The sequence below is a fragment of the Lagopus leucura genome, unplaced genomic scaffold (assembly GCF_019238085.1).
Source record: "Lagopus leucura isolate 7727_CA_CO unplaced genomic scaffold, USGS_WTPT01 Super-Scaffold_100001, whole genome shotgun sequence".
Classification (NCBI taxonomy): domain Eukaryota; kingdom Metazoa; phylum Chordata; class Aves; order Galliformes; family Phasianidae; genus Lagopus; species Lagopus leucura.
The window spans coordinates 64,348,591-64,372,885 of NW_024962262.1; the positions used below are offsets into that span (position 1 = coordinate 64,348,591).

The 24,295-nt window shown below is 39.1% G+C and overlaps 1 protein-coding gene across 18 annotated transcripts in view; it reads right to left on the minus strand.

Moving 5' to 3' along the window:
* The window catches only part of DMD (dystrophin), a 986,794-nt gene that overhangs the window by 35,666 nt on the left and 926,833 nt on the right, over positions 1–24,295 (minus strand). For 13 of the 18 annotated variants that reach the window (XM_042866641.1, XM_042866633.1, XM_042866638.1 and 10 more), the window contains 7 exons: positions 23,109–23,310; positions 19,962–20,047; positions 17,068–17,225; positions 8,754–8,920; positions 6,545–6,656; positions 1,448–1,584; positions 633–671 (listed from right to left, as the gene is read on the minus strand). In XM_042866641.1, coding sequence (XP_042722575.1) covers positions 633–671; positions 1,448–1,584; positions 6,545–6,656; positions 8,754–8,920; positions 17,068–17,225; positions 19,962–20,047; positions 23,109–23,310 — 901 coding nt within the window. The remainder of the gene's footprint in view (positions 1–632; positions 672–1,447; positions 1,585–6,544; positions 6,657–8,753; positions 8,921–17,067; positions 17,226–19,961; positions 20,048–23,108; positions 23,311–24,295) is intronic. The other 5 variants (XM_042866635.1, XM_042866647.1, XM_042866649.1 and 2 more) reach the window with 1 other exon arrangement.

The window sequence follows — 24,295 nt, forward strand, 5'->3', positions numbered from 1 at the left end:
ATGATGCATGTGCAAGAATGATGCAAGAACAAAAATCCAATCCATATCTGAAAAACTCTGCTTTTTTTTAACTTCTGAAAAAATATACAGTGAACATTTCAACCTGCCTTCACAAACCGCATGTAAAAAAATTGCAGTAAAATGTCCAGTGAGTTTTGGATTAATTTGGGCGTGTGAGTATGCAGGTGTGCATGGTTGTGCATAAAACCAGATTATAGCTTTATCTACAAAACAGTATCATTCCTGAAATTGAATTAAATCCATTCGATTCATATCTGTCAAAAAGCATTTTGTATACACATAGAGGGATTGACACATTCAGAAACACAGCCTTTTAAATGACAAACACTCATAAGCATCAGTAAGAGTGTACCAAAATCCCTGTTAATTCCATGAAAATACATACTCCAGGAAGAGTATACAGAACACATTTCATGATTGCTGGAAGTTCCTGGATTTATCCCATTCTCCTCATCTGGGATCAAAACATTCCTTTAGAGAGTGTACCAAAGAAAATTATCATAAAGAAAGAAGGAAATGAACTTATGCAAAACTAAACAAAGAAATAAACAAAAAAGTGAGGGAACGCAGCAGCAGTAGCAGCAGCAGCACACTTCAGCAAAAGTACTCACGCAGAATCTACTGGCCAGAAGTTGATCAGAGTAACAGGACTGCAAGACAAAAAATGAGGAGGTGAAGAGAGAGGCAGAAGAAACTCAGCAGCAAAATAATTACAGAAAGATTAAAAAAAAAAATAAAATCACAACAACTGAAAAACAGAAATCCAATAGACCAACATGAATGACCATGGAGAGCAAAGAACCAAAAAGAGAAACAAAATATCTAAAATTAAAAAAAAGAGAGCGAGGACAAGCTGTGTGCAATTGCCTTTATCTTACAAACAAACAAAACAAAACAACCAAATAAACAAACAAACAAAAAAATCTAACAAGGGGGAATGGGTTACTCATCAGTTCTTCCATATATATTATTGCTCTTTTTTCCTCCAAAAACTGACTTCAAAGTCATTTAATAAGACTAAATTTATGCAGTGAGAAAAGAAGAAGCCAGTTGAAAAGCTTGCAAACATAGCAAACTAAATAAAAAAAAATACAGAAAAATACGTATTGGAAGGAAATAAAAATTTGATGAAGAGATCATTAGTTTCCGAGGTGCCATATCAAAACTAAACATCTACAAGGCTGTCAGACAGCATTTTTTTTTTTACTGACTGAAGTGGAAGTTCCTGTAAGGACAGGTATGCAAACATATAATAGGAACGGCAATTGGAACTCCAGCTTGTGTTTTCCTGCCAGCCATGGTTAACAAAAAATGAAAGAAAGAATGAGGCTTTATGCATGTAGGAAGTGAAGGGAGTTGGCACCAGCTGGGAAGCTCAAAGAGCATACCAAATACATTGCTACTTAGAAACTTTATAGCTACTCACGTTTCCATGTTGTCTCCCTCCAAGACAGTTTGTACAGGCAGGTAGCCCATTCGTGGGTGCTTTGCAAAATATCTTTTTGTTCGAAATTTGTTTTTTAGTACCTTGGCAAAGTCACGGACATCTTCTCCAGAAGTTGTCTGAAAGCCACAAATCACAATGAAATCATCTTTCATGACAGGTATTTACTTTTAGTTGCCCCTTTCTTTGCTGCGCCATACGAAGGAGCTGTGGCCACACCAAGCAGGGTTGCCAATGACTTGGCCTCCAGAACCACACAATTTATTTATCAATCACATCAAAATGTACTATAAAACAGCACAGCTAGAGGGGAGGAAGAAGGAAAGGGAAGCTCCGTAACCCATAACAGACTCATGCCTCTTCTCAGTTCATCTAAAGAGGACAAAAAGTAATTAAATGAGAATTTCCTCATGTGGCCTGGGACTCTCCACCTATTTCTCGTGCAGCACTGGAACGAGTGCAACAGAGGGCAATGGTTGGTCGGTGGGAGCTGCCACCTGTCTGACTGGCTGAAGCCTGACTCTTCCCGTATGCTCACTGCTTCCATCTCCTGCATCTGTCGGTCCATGAAAGCCAGGGCAATACTCCTGGCAGCTCTTCTTTGCAGTTTTCCTCCTCAATCTTTTCTGCCATTAATATTTTTATCAAAGAAAAACAAGAAGCAGGTGAGAGCTGCTGAAACTCTTACATCAGTTACTTCTTCTTGCATCTGTTAAATCTTAAGCTAAGAGGCATTTAAGACTGATAACCTGAGGAGAGTATAATTTACAGAAAGTTTTCTACTCCATTGCCTGCACTCAACCTCCTTTCTCCTACAGACACCAACAGAGGAGCACGAAGTGCAATTAGTTTCCTGAAGACCAGAATGAGTCAGAAAGAGTTCAAAGCATGTCTGCTGTGAAGACGTAACACTTCTTGCAAGCCTGATTAAGAGTCAGACAATTTTCTGAAGAATTTTAATGGAAGACTTCAGTTACATTAGTCAGGCTGCACTCCATCTTTACACCTCACAGAGAAGCTTGACCCTGAAATACTGCTTTTCTACAGTAAATTAAGTTCATCCTGACCCACATAACGATATCACTTCTCCAGTGTATCTAATTTGAAGGAAAGAAATGAGGGAAAGTTAATCTTCCTGACATTTTTTAATGAGTTCTATGCCTTCCATTTCAGAAAGGAAGGAGGCGCTGGAATCCATCAGTCAAGCCCACTTTTGTGAAGCTGCTGATACACAGATGTATGTATTTTTAATGATTGCTCAGGTAGAAAAATTAAGCATGCTCTAAAAAATAATTTGCAGAAAGACTGAGATGCAGTAACAGAAAGGAATGTTCTTCCCATCCTGAAGATACCTACAAGCTTCATGTAAAGCAGGAAAGAATTTGACTCTCTTTCCAAACAATCTTGTATGAAAATTCAGTGTGATCAATGACTGGCAGAGAAATAATACATCAGAACTGACAAGCCAGTACACCAGCATTTGTATTTCCAAGAAACTATGATAACACTCAGCAGTATTTCAATAAACTTGAATTAAAGAAAGGGAGAGATTAAGTACATCTAGACCAGTCAGAGGACTCTGGAAAGGGCATTTACTGATGTGGCCCACAGTAGGAGGGAATACCCTCTCCTGAACACAAGCTGCAATCCTACAGTGAGAATCCTTAATGAGGTAAGCATCATGAGACCAGTTAGAGAAATTCAGCTGGGAATTCTTCTGATATCTAGTCTTGGTACGAACAAATTAAACACAGCTTTCTGTTCCTTTTGCTGACTTGTATCATTTATAAACATTTATTCCTGCTTTGCCTATTTTTAGCGTATATTTTTGATGTGTATACTTTCAACTGCATTTGATTATAATTTGATTGTGTTTTTATGCACAATGAGTAATAAAACATTCTTTGCTTCAACCTTCCTGAGACATGTTATCTCTCCTGAACTCATCACATGACAGCCAAGCAGCAGAACAGTGTGTTTGCATGGAAACATTCTGATCTAGTCTGAAAGCTGGTATCACACACATCCCAAGAAGAAAGCACGTCTTTCAGTGACAACTTGAAATACCAGGCATCTCTCCTATGATCCAGTTTCAATGTCGAAAATGTTCAAGGAGCACAGGAATAGCAAAAAAAATATGATTACCACATGAACAAGCTGACAGACTGAAGCTATTTTAACCCAGACTTCCTGATTTATTCCATAGAAGTTTTACACCACACAATTTTCAGAATGGAAAACCAAATTCACAGCAGAATGGGTTTACAAGGAAGAAACAGTGGAATTTTCTGTCCATTACTTTTAGCACTCTATTTCTCTTAAATCAAAGCAGCATACAGGCAGCTGGGTTTAGCATGTTGCAAAATTATTCCAAAACAAAAACTATTTCTTGACAAAAGCAGAACTTACAACCATCTTACTTTTTGCAGTTTGGTTTAATAAAGTGTCTTCTCAACCCCTCACTCCAGACCTCAGCCCCAGTTTTAAACATTAGCTGTAGAAAATTATCTCAGTTTGATATGCTTAATTCTATCAAGGCAATTTTTTTGTGTGTGCAGGTGTTGATCCCAAAAAGAAATACGATCCTACATTTAAATCTCAGTCTTGAAGAATGCTTCTACTCATTATTTATTTGAAACCTTTTTAAAAGTCACCTCTCTCTGAACAAGACATCCAGCTGTGTTGCTTACAGGACTAATTGTTGCAGTTCTTCTGCCTAAAAGAAAACTAAGGCCTTTGCCTCAATCTGCCTCAACCTTTTGCAGTAAGGGAGAACCTGGACATTCTACATGAGTTCTCAAATTCCCCTCCAGGAGAACTAAGGGCTGCTGTGCTCCAAAATTTCCTGGAAGTTCTCTGCCAAAGTGCAATCTAAGGTGAGAGATCTGTCTGAAGGAAGGGGAAAAAGTGCTTTGTCATCCGCAAAACTCTTTTCATTTCATTTTGAAAACAGTTACACTAGACATGATAGTTTCAGTGGATATCTTGTTCAGTCATGCAGTACTTAGGTTTACTTTGTCAATAGCTGCAGCACAAAAAAGATCAGTGCTTACTATGTGTCACATTCACTTTTTTGCCCCAGTTAATCCTACTCTAATTCAGCTCACCGCTGGTACAGGCAGGCACGGCACATTAGCACTGGCTGTCAGAGTTCAGAACTCACCAAAAATTTACTGTCTTTAAATGCTTCTTTATTCTGATTCAGCAATCTGGATGCTGTTACAAGTTCTCCTTGGGCCTGTCAGTAACCTCCACTGTCAGGGAGAAGAGGAACCTGCTGGATGCTGTCTGCGTTGCAGTGAATTGCTTCAGGCTGTGGGAGCGTCTCACCACGCCATTTCATTTCTCTCTATTCACACCTTCCTAGAAACACACCTTATGAACAGGTAAGAAAATAGCAGCGAGATGTTGTTCTGTGCATTCCCTGAACTCCTTACAGTCTTCCACAATGCCTCTTAACAAGAATAAGAGTGGCAAACCACAGAACAAACCAGTAGCTGACTCAGCAAGAATGCACTCAGCTCAACTGGAAGGAGTGCTGTGGGCAGTTCTGCTGCAGGAACGCCTGACGTGGAGAGGTCTGTTCAGACTCGTCTCACCATTGCTAAGGTTTCCCTCCGACCTGTGCAGCAGCTCAGGCAACTCACCCCCTCCCATTAAGTTCAACCCACAGGGAAAGATGTTGAGAAGCATCAGCCAGTGAATGCTGATGAAAAGTGAGCAGAAACACGCTGGTTTCCCCTTAGACATGTGGATTAAATTGTGCTGTTTGAATGCTATGGTAAAAGTTTATAATGTAAAACACCCATAAATTAAAACTAAATTGAAGTACTGTATTTGCTCTACTACGATATTTTAGGTGAAAATTTCTTCTCTGTCTTTCCTCACTTTCTAAGAAAAGCTAAAAGTCTGCTTCATTTTGGCAAAGCCTTTTTGTTTGATTTAAGATGTAAAAATTGTTCACATAGCTAGCCTACACTTAATTTTAATGCTTTATTTTCACCATTTACACTTGACAAAAGTACAAGATTAATGACTATCCCATAACATTAGGAAAAGAATCCATAATGTGGAATGCTTCAGGACTACCACACAGAATAGCAAAGGCAGCTGACAGTTCAGGTATGCTGTACTGTGAAAGGACAGCTTGAGAGCTCCTCTAATTTATGGCCCTCTGCCAGTGTCATGTGAGGTCAGAAAGAGAGGGACATGCTAAGAGGGTAGTATGGAGTTTTCTTTACCAGCTGCTTTGAATGAAAGAAACATTTATGCAAAAGTGATGCTTTTGCGTAAGGGAAGGCAGAAAAACTCCTTTACAGAAAGGGCTGTTAAGGACTGGAATAGGCTCCCCAGGGAGGTGGTTGAGTCACCATCCCCGGATGTGTTTAAAAACCATTTGGATGTGGTGCTCAGGGACATGATTAATGGAGGGTTGTTAGAGTTAGGGTAGTATGGTCAGGTTGTGGTTGGACTCGATGATCTTTAAGGTCTTTTTCAACCTGAGCTATTCTGTGATTCTATGACTCTGTTCTGCACTGAACAGCACTTCCAGTCTTCAGAAATGAAACCTCATTTGCTACTCTAAAAAACTTCCCTGATATGTTGTATTCTCCAGACAATATAAAATAAAAAAGTACTACTAAATAGTAAAGAATTTAAAGATGCAGTTGTAGTGTTGTCGGAAAAACAAGTACGAACCTCCTGGGGAAAGGAAAAGAAGCACAGGGATAGGAAGAAAACATTATGACTAAGACAGAAACACGCTTGTGCAAACCACAGCCTTCTTGATACATACATGGATGGCACTGAACATGGAGCAGCTCATCAGCATGCAATAACATACTACTATAGAGCACTGTACAAACAATGATACTTCAATTTACCTCCAACTACTGGACTCTATTTTTATTAAGCATTAGAAACTGTTGCAATGTACAGATTACAGAAGGCAATTTCATTACAGGGGGAAAACACCACCCAAATGCTCTATTACCCTGAACACAGCAAATGAAGCTTTTCCTTTCTACTTAACCATGAGCAGTAAGGGTCAGTAAAAGGGTTAGTAAAACAGCTACTTACTGGTGTGCAGTACTCCACCATGGGATAGTGCATTTTGTGACCTTTTGCAACACGGCCAGAGAAGAAGCAACTTTGGCAGATGTCATAGTTAAAGTGCTTTAAGCTTCTGTACCTAAAAGAGGGGGAAAAAACACGGCTTCAGTGCTTAGTATATGAATACTTCATGTCAGCCTTTGGAGCTTTCTAAGTTATTAGTTGCTTTTCCCTGAGATGTCCCACAGCGCACATTACAGGACAGGGCCTGTTTGAGGGGCAGGATTGCTGCCTCAAACCAACAAAGTGGACATGCTTAGCAAAGAATTTTCAAAAAGAATCCCTCTGTGTCACAAAATTTCTAACAGTGGGCAATGCTGAAGAGTTCTGACTACAAATCTCTCTCTCTCGTAACACACAAAACAGAGCACCAAGATTTTTGTTTCTATAATGCTAATTTCAGTCCCTTTGGTCTGTGACATGACACGAAACACAGAATTTCTTAAGCAAATAGAGTTCACAGAAGTAATGCCTTCCTCAACATGTACCATCAGCAAGCCCTTCAGTGCTGATTGGAGGTAAGGATTTGTTCACGCTCCAGCATCTTCGTCAAAATATAATTTTTATGTATAGAATGCCATCCATGCAAAAATCTGAATGCACTTTTAGGCCATTATTTAATCTCATCAGTTTTATGAGACAGCTAACTTGTATCCGCTGCGCTGAAGTGCTTGAAAGAGCCAGAGGCATAAGGGTTTTCTTGTTCCAAATACGCTAAGCAGTTCTGTCACAATAACCTCAAAAGAACATTGTTTTACTGTACTGAGGCTCACAGTATTAACTTTCTAAAAGCTGTCCAACACAATGTCTTTTTGTCGAGTCTGTAAACAGGGTCTCAAAGACTTGCAAAGGCAGAGAAAAAAATCTCCGACAGATTTGACTATCGTAATAGAATTGTTATATAAATTTAAGGGGCAGATGAGATCAGGGAAATCAGGAAACACAGAGCTCCAGTGTCCACCCTCCACATTTCTGATGCTAAGTAACTACACACTATTCATTCAATTGGTATCCTTTGATTTTTGAAGTGCTGCATTTTCCAATTCCATCCACTTGTCTCCAGCTGTTTATATAAATTGTGAGAGTAATTCAGTAGTTTCATGAACTGCCTCTGGAATAGGAAGCTTTTTCTTTGTGACTGTGTTGAACTCATCACAACCCATCCCTAGCTCTTCTTCAGTAATACTTATCATTCTCCAGTTTCAAAAACCAAGAAGAATAAAAGCAGGGGATGAGTTTACAAGACGTGACAAATGGCTCAACTGAAGAAAAACCCAGACTCAACAAAGCAGAACTATTTCCCTTGCTTCTCACTGCCTGTACAACTGTATACGAGAAAGGGCTACCCCATTATAAGTATAAAAAAACCTCACTCATATTCTCACATGCTAGGGTGAAATGATGGCTTTTCTATGTGGTATTGCTTGTTGCTGTTCAACACCTTGGTTTTAGAACTAAAATTATAAAAAGGTCTTTGTAAACATCAGGATACTATGGAAGGAAAAATGCCAAAAGTAAAAGAAGATCAGGAACAAGGACAGAAACTATACAAAGCAGCTATTAGGAAGAGAAGTGATAAAACAAGTCTAGGCATAATTGAAAGTGAGTATTTACTTAGCTGTGAAGTGGATTCTTGACAAGCATACCAGCACACGGCCATTTTACAACACATTGACTTATTCATTGCTATAGTAACCACAGTGTTGATCCAGATGGTTAAATAGATTAGCAACATGTCCAGCATACTAGTTAATATCCCACTAACCACATTCCTTCTCTGTAAAATCCACACTATCTTTACGTCTGGAAAATTTTAAGTCGTTCCTTGCTTTATGCTATGATAGAAAGCAGTTCGTTAGGACCCAATTCTGAAAATAAAGCTGCATGTATAAGAAACTGAATCTAAAGCAAATCATGTTAGTGGCTGAGGCACAGAAAGACTCGAAGGGCAGAATACAGAGGAGGGATGTTATCTTAACCAGTAAATGATTTTTGTTATCTTCAGCTTTTGCACCACTGAACCCAGTCTAAGTGTTACTCTCCCTCACGCCCCATCAAAACCCTCTTTAACTTCAACAACACACGGAAAATCAGGGACATATCTTGCCTGGGAACAAGCAGAGCTACCTATACATCAAGCAGTGGTACACAAGGTAGAGAGGAAATTAGTTTGTACCTGAATCCAATAATGGGGCACTCCTTGCAGATGTTACACTTTGCTTGGTGTTTGGCAGTTTCTGCAGCAGCCACCCTATGCAGCACGGGCAGCCACACCATGGATTGTGGTTCCAGTCTCATCCAGTCCAGGAACAAGGCTGCTTCGATCTCGGGCTTGTTATTTGCCTGAAGCAGAGGAGAAGGAAGACAAGGGTTCAGCAGAAGTGATTAGTGTACCATCAGCTAATTAACAGTTCAAGTCACTGTTCTCCTACAAGCTCTGCATCCTTTCTCCAAGTTCAGTTTTTCCCTCTGTTCACCCATCCCCCAGAAAACCAAGCAACCTTCAGGATACTGCCCTGAAAACAGGAACCAAACACTTTTAATGTTTCCAATCTCGCTTTCTCTCATTCTCTCTTATAATAGACAGCACTGCTATGTACTCTGTCACAACAAAAATCATCCACTTACAACACCTGGCATTAAAGATAATCTTGTGCCTCCTCTATCTCTTATCTGTACTTCCGTAGCACTCCTCATTTTAACAAACACTGTGTTATCCAACCCCTAAAAATTGCATGTCTTTCTATCAAAATTCCTTTAACACTCTTCGTTGTCATACTGATCTTTCTCCAAAATGCATATATAAGGAAATCATTTGAAGTCCTTCTCAAGCCTGCTGTTGAACATACGAACTTCACCTCCTTAAAAGCCTCACAGTCCCTCTTCCCACCAAATCAACATTAAGTTCCTTGCCACTGCCTGAAAACACAATGCAGCTCTGTCCCACAGAACATGATGCTTTTAGTCTTGTATTCCAATACCTCCTTCTTTTGTCTCTTCGCCAAGAGCAAAACACTCCATTCAAACCTTGCAGCAGCCCTATTTCTCTGTTTTGTTCCCATCATATCCTAAGTAGGGCAATTATTTTATGTATCTGTTGAACAGTAACTCCAAGGAACAAAACAGACTTCCACTGCACCTGGCACTGTGCAAACACCAAAACCATGCATAGTCCCTTCTTCTCAGCACATAGAGCATGGAACAAGGAATAGTAAACAGACTAGAAACACAAAGCAATGGAGCAAAAAAGATCAGCACAAGCAGAGGTCACACCACTGCAGACAACACTGAGGAACAGAGTCAAACAGTTTCAGAAGGAATTTAAAAGAAAACAGTGAAATGAGTGTGAATTTCTATGGGAAAATTCACTCCACAGTGTAGGACTGAACAGAACAAGCACAGAACTTGTTATCTGAGAATCAGGAGCCTGGTTTCAGCCCTGAAAGAGATGATGGATCAGGTGGAAATAGCAAAGGGCTCCCTCCAACAGGAAGACACGAGGGAGGAAGAAGAGCCTACGCAGAGGACAGCAACCGTGATGAAGTAGGACACCATCCCACTCCATTTCTGTAAACCACTTTAAGGTGTCATCTCAAATTCCTCAAGACAGATCCTTCCATCCTTCCAACAGAAACTGTGTATTTACAAACTAAATATGTTTTAATTTTCCGGATTCCTTTTTTTTTTTTTCCTCTGGGCATTTAAACACAGTCTTTTGTGATCCAATCCTTTAGATTTTAAGTTTCACAGGGCAAAGACTTAATTTGTGGTTTCAAATCTATTTGAAGCACTTCAATAAACAGTAAGCATTAACGTATCGTGTACGTGGACCACAGTGAACAGGGGATTGAGCATTGTTTTCTTTTTAATGCTTGCTCTGTTACTTTTACAATTTCTCATGAAACATGACCTTAGTATGACCTATCTGAATCCTTCAGGTTTTGTTCAACTGAAGAACAATTGTAACAACGAAGTTTGGGAAAATTTTACACTGCAGATCTAAACAGAAGAAAGCTATAAGAAAAATCAATTAAGGTGTTTTTTTTGTGCATTTATTTTTTTTTAAAGTTAACACTGTTTATAGTCTTTACAAATTAATTAACTGATCAATACTTTCAGAAGGAGAAAAATGCTAAGTCTCAAGGACCAAACTCCTGACCACAAGAAAAAAATGAAAAAACATAGACTGTCTCCTGAATAACAGATTGCATTCACAGACTTAAAATGCTGCTGCAATATTTTAATTAGAAATATATACATATATATTGTCAGGGTTTTCTTACTGGCATGCCAACATATCTACAGTTATTCAGGCAAAGTCCCTCAATGTTCTTCCCCAAAAAACCCCAGCATCAAAAACAGAGAAAAACAAAACAGTACAGTGAAATCCAGGTAACAGTGGCAACAGAATTTTTTCAGAGGAGTGAATACCACTTTCCACCGAAGGACATCAATGAATTCAAGAAAATAAAATTAGTTCTAGAAGTCTCTTAAGAGAAAGAGGTATTCATGAAATATAATAATTTATATGCCTGCTTCCAGTTGGCAGCTACAGAAATAAAGGGGCAGGGGAGTGATTTTCTGCAGCTCATTCAGCAAGTCAGCATCCACCAGAACTACACTGGCAAATCTTTCCTCTGCCTGGCAAGCTACACTTAAAACGCAAAGGTCCTCTAAATCTCTAATATTTTACGAGTATCTCTTTAATATTCCATTTCTAATAGGAAAACATGAAGTGTGTTGAAATGCTGCAATGCAAGCTGCAGACGGAATAAAAATGAGCAGTTCAAAGCACTACTCTATACTTGTAGTTGCCTTAAATTTGCAGAGAAAAAATGCTGCAGTGATGATAGACTTTCTGTAACTTTCAAAGATCTCTTTAATTTTGCAGTCACTGCCGATTGCCAGCAAGCCCAATAGTTGCCTACCCAGGGCTCCACACCCCGGATGTACAAAACTTGTGCTCAGAGAGATTAGGAGCATTAAAATGTATCAGAACTGGTTCCAAATTATGCTGCATGAAGATTTAAAGACATGTGGAGAAAGCTGGTCAGGGTCAGATGGTAGAGGACAGGCAGTTCCCAACTGTTCCCTGAGCTGCTATTACAATTTTTTTAATAATCTCTAAATCCAGTAAAGGCAGCAGCTGACGATTTTACATAAGGGAAAGTCTGAATTCATTCAGTACGTATCTGAACCAACAAGAGTGAGCTGTAAAGAATATTAATGGTTCTTCTCTTGAACACATTTCAGTGGAACTCCCAATTTTTTATGGTAATAACAGAGTGAATCATAAAATAAAATTCATAAAGCCCTTTCCAGCTTACACGTAACAATTTGTTACGGGGTACATTCAAATTCGTCATATTCCACACATCTGTTTTTCAGTATTTATTCTGCAGAAACAAAGGGGAAACAAAGAGTTTGCACGGTGTTGGCATCTTTATGTAACGCTTAGGAGTCAGATGTTTTTAGTTTTTTCAATTTCCTTCTTATATTCCAGCTAGTACATTCAAAATTACCCTGCACTGTATGAACTTCATCTATGCACATTGAAAAATATGGTCCAAAATAGAGTCATGATGTTACATGAAAAATGCAGTATGTTTTCAGACAGTCATATAACATAGCATCAATTTCTGATAACATTTTTGAGGAATTATATTCTGCATAGCTGCAGGGCAAGGAACTAACCAGAAATAATTTAATGTTATTAATTTAATAGTATTTTCCATAAAGGATGAAAAGCTTTACATTAATGTAACTACTACTTTGGACAAACTCAAACTGAGGAATGGGATTCCTGTGATTTGTTAAAGCTTAAAAATGCAGAGCAAGCCATAAACAGAAGCCCTGTCTTCCAGAGCCTAGAGTTAGATTAAACCCCGCTGAACCTCATCTTCCACCCTTGAACAGCTTCCCCAAAACGTTTGTGTTCTCCCCACTGCCAGCTGGCAAGAAAACACAAGTCAAGAGCTCATAGTTTCTGAGACTAGAACTAGTTCATAGGCAACAAAGGGAGGATTATTACAAAGGTAACATAGGGTGATGCAAAATGCTTAAATCTGGCTGACTCTTGGAGTGAATGCTTAAGATCATTTATTTAATCCTTTATATTACACTTACTCCACTCCACTCAGTGTTTTTAGGGTTGTGGTTAAGACTAATAGAGCAAAAAAAAAGAAAAAAAAAAAAAAAAAAAAAAAACAACAAACCAAGAATGCAGCAGTGCCTTAGTTTCAGCTTTGTATCATGTACACTTAAAAATCTTCTTACTCTTTGCCTCTCAAATCACTTTAAAATAACTCTTTGAACCAGTTCTCTTGTAGGACTCTTCAAGATTGCCTCCCAAAGTCAAGCACAGGTTCACAAAATCCTACTGAAATAAAACCAGAACTGCTGTTCTCTGACACAGTGTACCAGCTTGAGGAAGGAGATTTGCTAGTTCCCTGTAGGCCAGTTCTTCTGTGTCAGAGCCAAAAGCAGAAAAAAAATCCTACAAATAGAAACTAGGGCTGTCTGAATCTCAAGAGATTGAGTCTCTCAACAGCAACACTGCATCTGTCCATTATTTCCACACAGACCTGCACACAACTATACAAAGTTAATTGAACACGTTACTGATATTTCCTCGATATTAAAAAAATAAATGAATAGAAACAGGAGTAGTTAAAAATGCAGCCCTCATAAAACAACTGTCCAACCAATTCAAATCAGTGCACATATTGCTAATCCCATTGGCAGTGTCCTGGCCAGGGTTTGGACTTCACAAACTCCTTCTAAAAGAGGTAACGGGCCCCTATTTTGACTTTTATTTGTCTGAGTAAATACACTGTATTCAGACACCCAGTTAAGTGGTTGTAAAAACTTCACTGCCTACTGTTGATCTTCACTGATTGAAAGCAAACCCAGAAATTAAGACTATGCAACAGAATATTAAAATAATTTAATCCGTCAAAATGAAAAGAAACAAGGTCTGAAATACAGATATTAACTGCTCCTTAGCACCACCTCTACCAGTTTTTTTATATAAAGCACTCTATTTTGAGTACACCCTTGGAAAAAATATACAATGGCTTAGAGCTAAGAACCAAATATCGAGCAGGGGACACTTTCATCTGTCTCTGTTTTCATCTCACATTTCTTCTGTCTCCCAGTGTCTCAGTAAAGCACACAAGGTGGTGATGTGAATACCTAGCCCTCTCTCTGCTACACAAGGAATCATTTAATAGTTTTAGACTGTGATAAAAACAATGCTTTTGTCCCTTAACCAATAAAAATTCACTATCCTACTTACTTAACAAACATAGCCATCACTGATCTAGAAGTCAAGTGCTTTCACCCCACGGTAATACTGAACTCCCTCAATTTTGTTACAGATCTATGCAGTACTTGTACACAGTCTGTACCCAGGCAGAAATACATACTCCTCAAATGGTCCTTACAAACTCACACTCTCACCAAAAACACTTTCTCCAAAATCACACAACATACACTGCACCCCATCTCTAAAGCCTGGTGACTGCCCTGCCCTCCCCAAGTGCTCCCAAGGACTCAAACTTCAGATCCTAACGTGTGGAGGTCTCCCCAGCTATGGCTGAAGAGAAAACATCCCCTTTTCCTCCGACATCCCCTTCTCCTCTGCTGCTGTCCATGCCAGAAGAAGCTGTTGCCACGGCACCCAACCCAAGGGGCATGGGAATTCAGAGGGAATTCTGAAGTGCATTTCTGCCACAGACTCTGACGTGACTGCAATTTATTGCCAGCTTATCAACACCAGAACAACAAAATCGGACTAAAAATCTAAGAAGACATTCCTCATTGTGGATGAGCAGAGAAAGATTTAAATTAGTTCAGATACAGTAATGTGAACCTATTTTTAAAACCTGAATTATCTCACTCAAGTGAAGAAGGAAAGGGGCGGAAGATGGCTGTGTGAGAAGGGCTATGAGGTTATGCATGGTGCGCCTGAAGCACCACAGCTCAGGACCAGGAAATCCAGAAGCGGAAAGCCCTGAAAAGCTATGCCTGCACCTTCCTTGTGTTCATTTTCCCCTCCCAGCAAAGGAAGCTGAGTGTGTATCAGCAGACAGAAAGAGGGACCAGCCAGGAGAGGTGGCAGGCCAGGTCCCTGCGGACTGAGGTGTCGGCCCCACTGGCAGCTTGCACAGCTCTCCTCGGCTACTTAGCCCCCACACTGCTCCCTCTCAGGAGCTCCCTACTCCAGGCACAGCTGCTTCACAGCATCTCCTACACAGAAAGCATTTCACTGCAGTCCTCTCCTCTCCACCTGGAAATGTCACACCTCTCCCCATTTCTACTCTTGGCTGCTTTTTTCATGTCTCATCCTAACCTGCCATTCAGTCTCCTTTGTTACCATTATTTGTGCTGTCATTCTTACTGTCACTCCCATTAGGTGGCCCTTCAACTTGGCCTTTACTTTTCCACTTCTTGGTTCCTTCTCCCTCCCTATGCTCCTTTCCTTTGGACTCTACCTGTCCCCCTATTTTCCCTCTTTTCCCTCTCAAGCCTTCTTAGCAGACTGCCTTTGCTGCTGCAAACCAGGCCAGAAACCACCCTTCCACTCTGCAAGTCAAAACCCAGGCTTCATCTGTAGGAGGAAGAGGGTGCAATTCCTTTTAATGCAGATAAAAGCAAACTTGTTTTTAGTGGAGGTAAGAGGAGAAAATCTCAGGTTTTCCAGCATTCTGATTTATGTCCATGTGGAAGTTCAGCTGTACTTCTAGAAACGCTGGCAACCACATGCAATGCTGCATTTAGCCAGTTGGCTTTTCTTCAGTTGTTGTAAGACAATTTTGCTATCCCATTTTATTCAAATAATCATTTACTCCAAGTCTTCCTTCTGTTTTATAAACAATGGTTTTTGTGTGTCTCACCAATACAAATTGTATTGTTTTCTTCCTAATATAAACACAGATTGTCAACTCTTTTACAGAAAAGCATCATTTTCTTGTTAGATTACAAGGTCACTTTCTTCATCAGTTTTTCAATGCCATTTTTTAAGTGTGGTTACTGTTCTCTTGGGAAAACAATAAGATGTGGTAATTCCTAATTTCCTAGGAAGGTCACTTGCTCAAAACAGCTTTTGACATACAGACTCTCATTGTGGATTTGCTCCAGCACCATTCTGCAGTGGTCTCATCTGAAAGCCTCATGAAGAACTCTTTTCAGAAGCCTTGAAAGCTGTAACACGATTTAACCTACCTGTCAAAGCTACTATGCATAGTAAATCAGCTTGAGTTATTCACCTGGAATACAGCCCTAAAATGTATTAATATGGAAATGAAAAAATATGAATCCTATAGAATCAGACAAAAGAAATTTGGAAAAAAAAAAAGTGAATATCCCATCACAACTCAAAGCTCCTGTCCATTTTAGAATTAGATTGTATCTGTAGTCACTGTCTGTAAGAAGATTACTATCAACTATTAATATTCATTGAAAAAAAAATTGCAGAACTACTACCTAATGAAATTTGAGCAGTAGGCAAAGCAACAAGCAAAAAAAATCCCCTGCCCCCATCCAACCAAAGAAAATCCCCAAGGGACAGTTACAGAATTGAACAAAGTTGTTTCCTTTACTGTGATGCAGAAGATGCACAAAGACCATACATTACCTCCCATCTTCTACCTTTTCATTAAGTAGCTGTCTTACTCTTTTGCATTTTCCTGTTAGTTAGCAAAAAGATGAATAATTCCCTTAACTCTCTTCCTTCTCAGATTAAATGATTTACAAGAGTGAAAAAGAGCCTGGAGTTGGCTATATACTCCTCAACGGATAAGGCAGAAATTCTTTCAGAATTCTGTTAGAATGAAAAGCTGCATTACCCATTCAGACAATGAAAAAACCTCATCAGGAGCTCCTAGAAAGCACTTCAGTCAGTCATATTTTCACATCCCCCTACTGAGCACACAGCTCCCATTGGCATGTATATGCACAAAAATTAGTTTAATCGATGCTGTTCATCTATATGGTGAAATAAATGGTGATCTACTGCTGGCAGAAGAAAATTATAAAGGCAGGAACTGCCACAGCAAAGACTTCCACTGCCTGCAGGATTCAGTTATGATACAGGCCCTGATGACAATTACTTGCTCTCCAGATGACAACATAAGCTTTAAGAACGAGACTAGATGGGGTTTTGAGCAACCTGCTCTAGTAGGAGGTGTCTCTGTCATCACACGGCAGTTGGAAGAAGATGACCCTTAAAGTCTTACCAATCCAAACCATTCTATGTTTCTGTGCTAACTGAGGCTTCTTCCATCACCACCTCATTTCTAGTGAAGACAGTGCCTACAAAGAAGCAGTGTAAGTCATAGACAACTTGTCAAATAAATAAATCAGTGAATTCCATTAAGCAAATCCTCAGTATCTTAATCCTCCAGATGTTCTGTCCTCTTCAATATGGGAAGGCTAGCTGGAAAGGAGACATCTAATAGAACATTAATGGAGATCGAAGATGAACTTACAAACTGGAAGCAGCTTCTGACACTTGGCTCGATGTTGCTGCCCCCAAACGAAGCGACCTCCCCCAGCTGTCGAGGGATCTGGATGGAGTCGTGTAGCAGTAGTCCCAGCCGGCGCTGGTCACAGAAGCCAGTGGAGCTCGCCACCTGCTTGAACAGGTCTGGAAAAACATAAAGGACACCGAAGCTGAAACACCACAATGGGGAAACACAGGATAGGGATGAAAAGGGATAAATGGCCTTGATGGACACAAACACAAATGTATCTGTAGTTTGGCTGCTTTGCTTCTCACAAACATTGCTTCTGTTAAGTAAGTGTTGATTTTTAGTAGCAATATTCATTTGTACCAGTGAAAAAAGGCCAATCTATCACAGCGCCTGTGTCATTACTGACAAGAGCAGCTGTGATTCTGCAATAGAGCCAGCTAAACATCAGGACCTTTGATTCAGAACAGTGTAAAAGTTCTAGAAATAATCAGCTCTTAGAAATAAATGTACAACTCAGAATCCAAGCATCTTTCAGATGAGTTGATCTGAAATACAAGAACTCCTAACTTTAGTATAAGATAATCTTTTAATGCAGGTATATTTCTAAAATGAAAGAAAAACATCACAGTATGACAGAACCTGGCATGCACTGGTACATTAGTATGTACCTGTACATTAGTATCATACTGAGTTCTCATTTTTGAAGTGAAATGTCACCTTAAGTCATGTGCTATTACTGCATCATGCTAGAAAATGATCTTTACAGGATAGAATTATCCTTTCATAAGCCAAATTTAATTTAGCGGGAATTAGTTATACTATGTATATTATGAGGATGTTTTAGAGTTTGTAATGAGAAAAATCACGTTAGCATTAGCTGAAATATTTATTTGGTCGTATCCCAGATGACAATACATGACTTGAATAAGTTCTGCTTATTTTTCAAAGAAAGAAAGAGAGAAAGAAAGAACAATAGGAAGGAAAGAGCAAGCAAGGAAGGAATCACTAGAAAAAAAGAAATCCTTTTTCTGTAGCCTTAACATATCACCTGACAAGAGAGAGAGATACAGTCACAAAGGTGATTCAGCACTGTTCAAGATAACTTTCCCAGAGTAGCAATGACAGCCATTTTCTTCCAAAAGAGTAAAGGAATGGATAGAGGAAAGATTACTTTTAATTACACATTTCACTTTTGCCAAGACTAGTTTTATGACACATAATTTGGGGAGAAATTCTTCCCCATAACCTCTGCAAGTCAAAAGAATTCTGTTCTTTAAGAACCAACACTGCTCTGCTACACAAATGTTGGAATCATAGAATCATAGAATTGCCTGGATTGAACCACCCATGACCACAATGATCACCTAGTTTCAATCCTCCTGCTATGTGCAGGGTTACCAGCCACCACACCAGGCTGCCCAGAGCCACATCCAGCCTGGCCTTGAATGCCTCCAAGGATGGGCATCCACAGCCTCCTCGGGCAAATCTTTTAAAAACTCCTTCCTTGGAAAATCTTTAAGAGGTGTAACTCATCATATAAAGCAGCAATGCTAACAGCAACTACATTATGACTTTGGCAGGGATGGTGAAGCCAGACCACAACCTGGCAGAGATGATTCCTTCCTCTCCCACAAACTATTCAGCTTTGAATTACCCTCATCAATAAAATACTGTGTTCTGCAACATCAAAAGGGGGTTATGCATTACCATGCCTACACACTACAGGAGACTGTAATACATGAACAAAAGTTTTGCTTTATAACTGATAATTCTCAACGGGACATCATTTTAAAAAATACCTGTATTATTTTTCTTTAAAGATCCTCTGAATGCTTTTCCAGAAAACCTCCACAAAACATCTGAAGATCTAAACTGTGACAATCACAGTGATTGCCCTATAATCCGATCCAATTACACATGCACATATATGATTTGTACAACAGACTGTTTTAGGACTGTTTATTTTTACTTCAGCTTTTTTCAGCCCTGATTAGTAGAATAATAAACTAATAACTACTAATGAAGAACTGCTGTGGTACTGGAACAAAATCTGAAGAAGGCTTTTTCAAAGCCTGTATGGGTGTTATGTAATTTAAGCAGTAAGTAACTCCTGAAAAATGTCCTTATCAGTAGATTTGTTCTGGATCCCTGCCTCACTAATAAACTGATTCATTAGTCAGTTGAAACTAAAACGTGAAGTGGAACTTTTTTGAGAATTATACAATTTGAGCTATTATAATATGCAAAATTCCAGCATGCCTTTAATACTTATTTAAAAGTAACAAGTACGTTTAAATATAATATATGTAGTATGACTCAGATCACACTGTGGAAAATAGTTTTAAGAGTAACATATTTCAAAGTGCTGTAATGCAAGCTGTCCTTTGGATCAATACTGCTCTTCTATTGCCTTTTTCATCTCACTGTTTACACATTTTTTCTCTCTACTGTGGCATGTCAAAAGCATCTACCACCCTTTTACGTGAAAGCATTAAGTTTCAGCATTTACATTTTTCCATCCAAGTGTATAGCTGTGCATTTCTGTGTATGAAGGTGTGCTAAACCAGTGGTCTCCACAGGGAAATGTATGCACCCCAGTGGGTGTGCAAATCCTTTCAGGTACAGTAAGAAAAATGTTTTGTACTGTTAATAAATTAAATAAAACTTGTGTGTATTTCATCTTTATCTCTCTTTTTTTTTTTTAATGTCTGTTTTTGTGCTTTGCAATGCACATAATATAGTAGTATACTTATACATATAATTTATAAATAAATATGCTCAGTGCATGCTCAGTGATCCAGGAAGTCCGGAGACCACTGTGCTGAACTACCTAAAACTGCAGTGCACAAGTAAGACAAATAGAAAACAGAATATAAACTAAAAAAATACAAGGAATTATGTTGACTTACATCTATACTTATCTTCCAGGTGTGCTTTACAAAGAGATACAACACCAGTTTTGAAAGATAAGACACGGATCCTTCCTGTTCGACCCCTAAAAGGAAAGAAATATTGGCTGATTATATAATCCATTCGTGTAACAACTTGTTGGCTTTTACAAAGTTTAACACAACACTACAGTCTTATTAAATGAAGTCACAAAAAAACCCAACTTTGCATGGTATACGCTGGCCTGCTAGCACATATGTTGGAAACTGAACATAAAATATAGAGGTGAAGTTCCACGGGCAAAGCTAAACCAAACTGTGCACTTTTACCAGTACAATCAGAAACTGTCTCATGCAGAAACAATAACAGATATTAACAGAGGCACTAAGTAACTTGCTGATTAATCTCGCCTAGAAACAAGGAGAATGGAGGCAGGTTGTAGTCAGTAACGTAACAGTGGTTTATAAGCTCCTTCTCCTATCACCCAAACCTGAGCAGGCTGAAGGCCCTGGTCACCTCAGTTCTTGGAGTGTCTCAACTTGGCCTTCCCTCACAATCACCTTCACACCAGTCTGTGATGTGCCTGTGCTACTGCTTTTGCTTTTTGATGGGAACACAACAAGATGTGTTCCCTCTATGCTGCAAGTAGTGCAGTGACAAACCTTCAGCCCTTTTCTCATAGATCCAGTTCAGCTCAATTTATTCCCCATTGCTGGCTTCAACTAAGACTTATCTCACATAACATTACAAATAAATAACACCTATTGCAAATGAAACATACACAACACAGTAAGCTAACACCTAGACTTGACTTTTGGAAGCACAGACTTGTCAACGATTTTGAAGTGCCACCAATAAGAACACCACTGAAAATACATTAAGTAATGGACAGGCACATCATACCCATGCACTAGGCTGTACTATTAGCCAGGATGCATGCCTTCTTTATAATCCTATTAATGCACTGCAAGAGTCAACAGCACTCATTTACCTACGCCTGCTCCCTGCAACACCTATAAAAGGTGCAGTCCAAAAATGGTGAAAAAGCAGAATTCAGAATGTGCAGCCTTTTTCTAAGTATCTTGTGCTTTTCACCATCAATAGGCATTTGCTGCTTACCTATGCTTTCCCCACTCTGCTCCTTTTACTCCTCTCCCTCAAAGCTTTTCCAAATTAATTATCATCCGTGCCCTGAGAAATTCCCGCTGATGAACACCAGGCTGATGCAAATTATATAGGAGAAGAATGTAGAATTATTATTTCCCTGCAAGGCATATTAAATTGGAACCTGCACGAACCGTGAGTTGTTCAGTTCACTCTACTCCCCCCCCCAAGTCAAAGCAGTAATTTAGCATGCTACTGCAAATGAGCATGAGTGACTGATCAATTAAAACAAATCTGAATACGTGCTGGCTTTGCAGAGCTGTGTCCATAATTAGATCAGTCATTGGCACTGAATTTGATTAGTATCTTTACAAATGACAGTTTTCAATTATAAGAAGAGTAAAAATTCAGTATATCGAATTAAATGTCTCCAGTGCTACTATGCACTTCAGTTGATCTCTTCCTATTAAGTTTACAATGAAAGCTAAACACAAGTAACCCCAAGGTCATCTCTCTACCAGCATAATTCAAACTTGAATTTCAGCAAAACAGCTAGGAGCTTTCCTCACACATAAAACAACTGTGTTTCATCGAGTCCTGCAATATACAATTCCCTAGCATACCTAGGGAATTGCCTGGAGGCAGCCAATTATAATTTCTAATGCTGTACTTTCAACAGAATGCTTCATAACGAAAGCTAGACTGGACACAGCAAATCTAAACTGGATGGTCCAGCTTAGGAGCAGCCTGGGAAATGACTTTCATTTCTCCCTCTGCCACCAGTGTGGCTGATCTGGATTAACATTCCTACTGTGTCTTTTTTGTTTTTCACCAGTTGGCTATCTCTCTATATATGTAATTTGTAGTAGATGATAACTCAACTGAACTGGAGTTCAGCAAAACCCAAAGCAGATTAAATAAATAAAGCTTAGCAGTTAAATGAACATAGCCCCACTCCTACCACTGGTACACTGCACAAAAATATAATGTAATCTGCGTAATCCACTTCACAGGATTCTGCAGTTGCTGCAGATGATGATACAAGCAACTGTCTTATCACAGATGATTCTGCAGGAAAAGACTGCATACTTCTTTTGTGTGCAGGTGATCACTGAAGTTTCAGGGCTGTGACAAAGGATGGATGGAAGAATAATGTTATGGAACTTTACTACAGTTCAAAATGGCAATGGAATACAGTAATTTTTTCACGTGCTTCCATTTCTACACATGAATTTTATTCTGCCAAAGTAATGGGCATGTCTGGCTGAAGGCAACTGGTAAGAACCTTAAAAAAACAAACACAAATAAAGACTTCCACTGACATCTTGTTTCACTAAATTCACTAAATACAAAAAGAATGGCTTATTCTAAAATTAGTTTGCAGAACATGCGTTGGTATTTATCTGAACAACATCACTAATCCATTGAATAGAACATCTTTAATTTGATTAAGGTAAATATTTATGGCTCTATTTACATATGCTCTATTTACACTTAAAGGTAGACTTTTTAAAATTTAATTTTACATGAAGCATTTCTCATATCTCCTGGCTGCTAAGGGCTGTAAATGCTTAAGATTACAGATGAAGCTCTTCCAGCTTTGACCAAGGATTATAGATTGAAAGCTACAGAATACTGACAGCTCTGAAAATGTTTAGCATCCAGAAGTACAGACACAAGCAAGAGTCTATACGATGTTAATCATACTGTTGCTTCTTGATACTTCTCTTGAATTGCTTTATCTGAAGAAATTTTAAAAAGCCATGCAAAGCCATGACCAACAGGGGAGATCCTAGAATTGCTCTGAACACAGTAGTCTGTTCTGTTTTCCAGCTCTCATTGTTTAGATGAATAAATCTAATGTTGCAGGCCTAATCAAGGGCTAAATCGATTGAGCTAAATGCAGCCATTAAAGCCATCGCTTTCACTTCAACTGCTATTTCTTTAGCTTCAAGCCATTCATATGTTATAATGTGTGACAGCCAGCTCATGCCCTTTCCCCTTTCCCCTCGTGATGCTGGGAAAGCTTTTCAGAGCACTCTGTTTACAGCACCCGTACGTACGTGTCATAGACATTCAGCAGCCAGTTGAGGCACATGTCCACGCAGAGAGGAACATTGACCAGATTATTGTGCTCCTGTTCCAGTCGATCATAAATAGTGGTCAAGCAGTTAATGATCTGCAGAATATCCATCGGCTGGTCATTTTGCTTGAGGTTGTGCTGGTCCAAGGCATCGCATGCAGCAGACAGATTCAGGAGATCCACTGCAAAAATAAAGAAACACAATGAAGACTGCAGAGAGACAGTGGTTGTACTACCAGTATCCAAAAAGTAGTTATAGATACAACAGTTTGCTTGGCTTACATGTCTGGTCAGAGGACATTTTATATTCTGTGGAAGTCAGGTGTAAGACTGGTTCCAAGACTCCCACAGGTGCACTGTTTATTCAGCTGTGGTCTTAGACAGCAGTGTTTATAAAATGTTTTGGGTTTTTTTAGCCATGAAGTACCCATTACACTATTAGATTGTATGGGAATATTACATAAACTACTGCGTAAATAAAAATTCTATGTTTCATGTTTTATATTCCTACAGATAAGGTACTATTTGACAACTGTGTTCACTGGATGTGCTGTACACACAGTGCTCATCCTCAGCTTTTGTGAAATGCACTACTCAAGTCAAGAAATCTTCAATGAACCAAATTCCACCAGGAACATGCAAAAAAAATCACAATGGAAGGGGGGTCAACTTCCCTGCTACTTTTTCTCTTGCAAGAACATGGGAAAAAAGATTCCAAAATTTATTAATAGAATTCATAAATCTTTAATTCTGATGAGTGTTTAAATTTGTAAGTACCTTTATGACATAATGCAGTAAGGCAAATTTAATACCTATCAGTCAACACAAAACAGTTTTTCTGCTACTGACATTTAAAATCTTGATTTCCATTTCAGTTTAAGTCAGCTGTATTTTGAAATTTGGATGTCCACAGCAAAACAGAACATCAGCTCTTAAAAATATTCTTAATTTCTGAATAATAACAATTTCATACTTTGGAGGACACCAAATCAGAGAGTTATGAGATGCTGAAAACAAAAGTAATCAGAAAAATGAGACTATCTGGGGCAGCAGATCTTCCTGCTGTGACATGAAAACCCTCTGTAAATCCTTGCATAGAACTTCTAGGGGTTGAGCAAAGGGGGAATGAAAGCCCAGATGTTGCTAGCCCTACGCATACCACGAGTA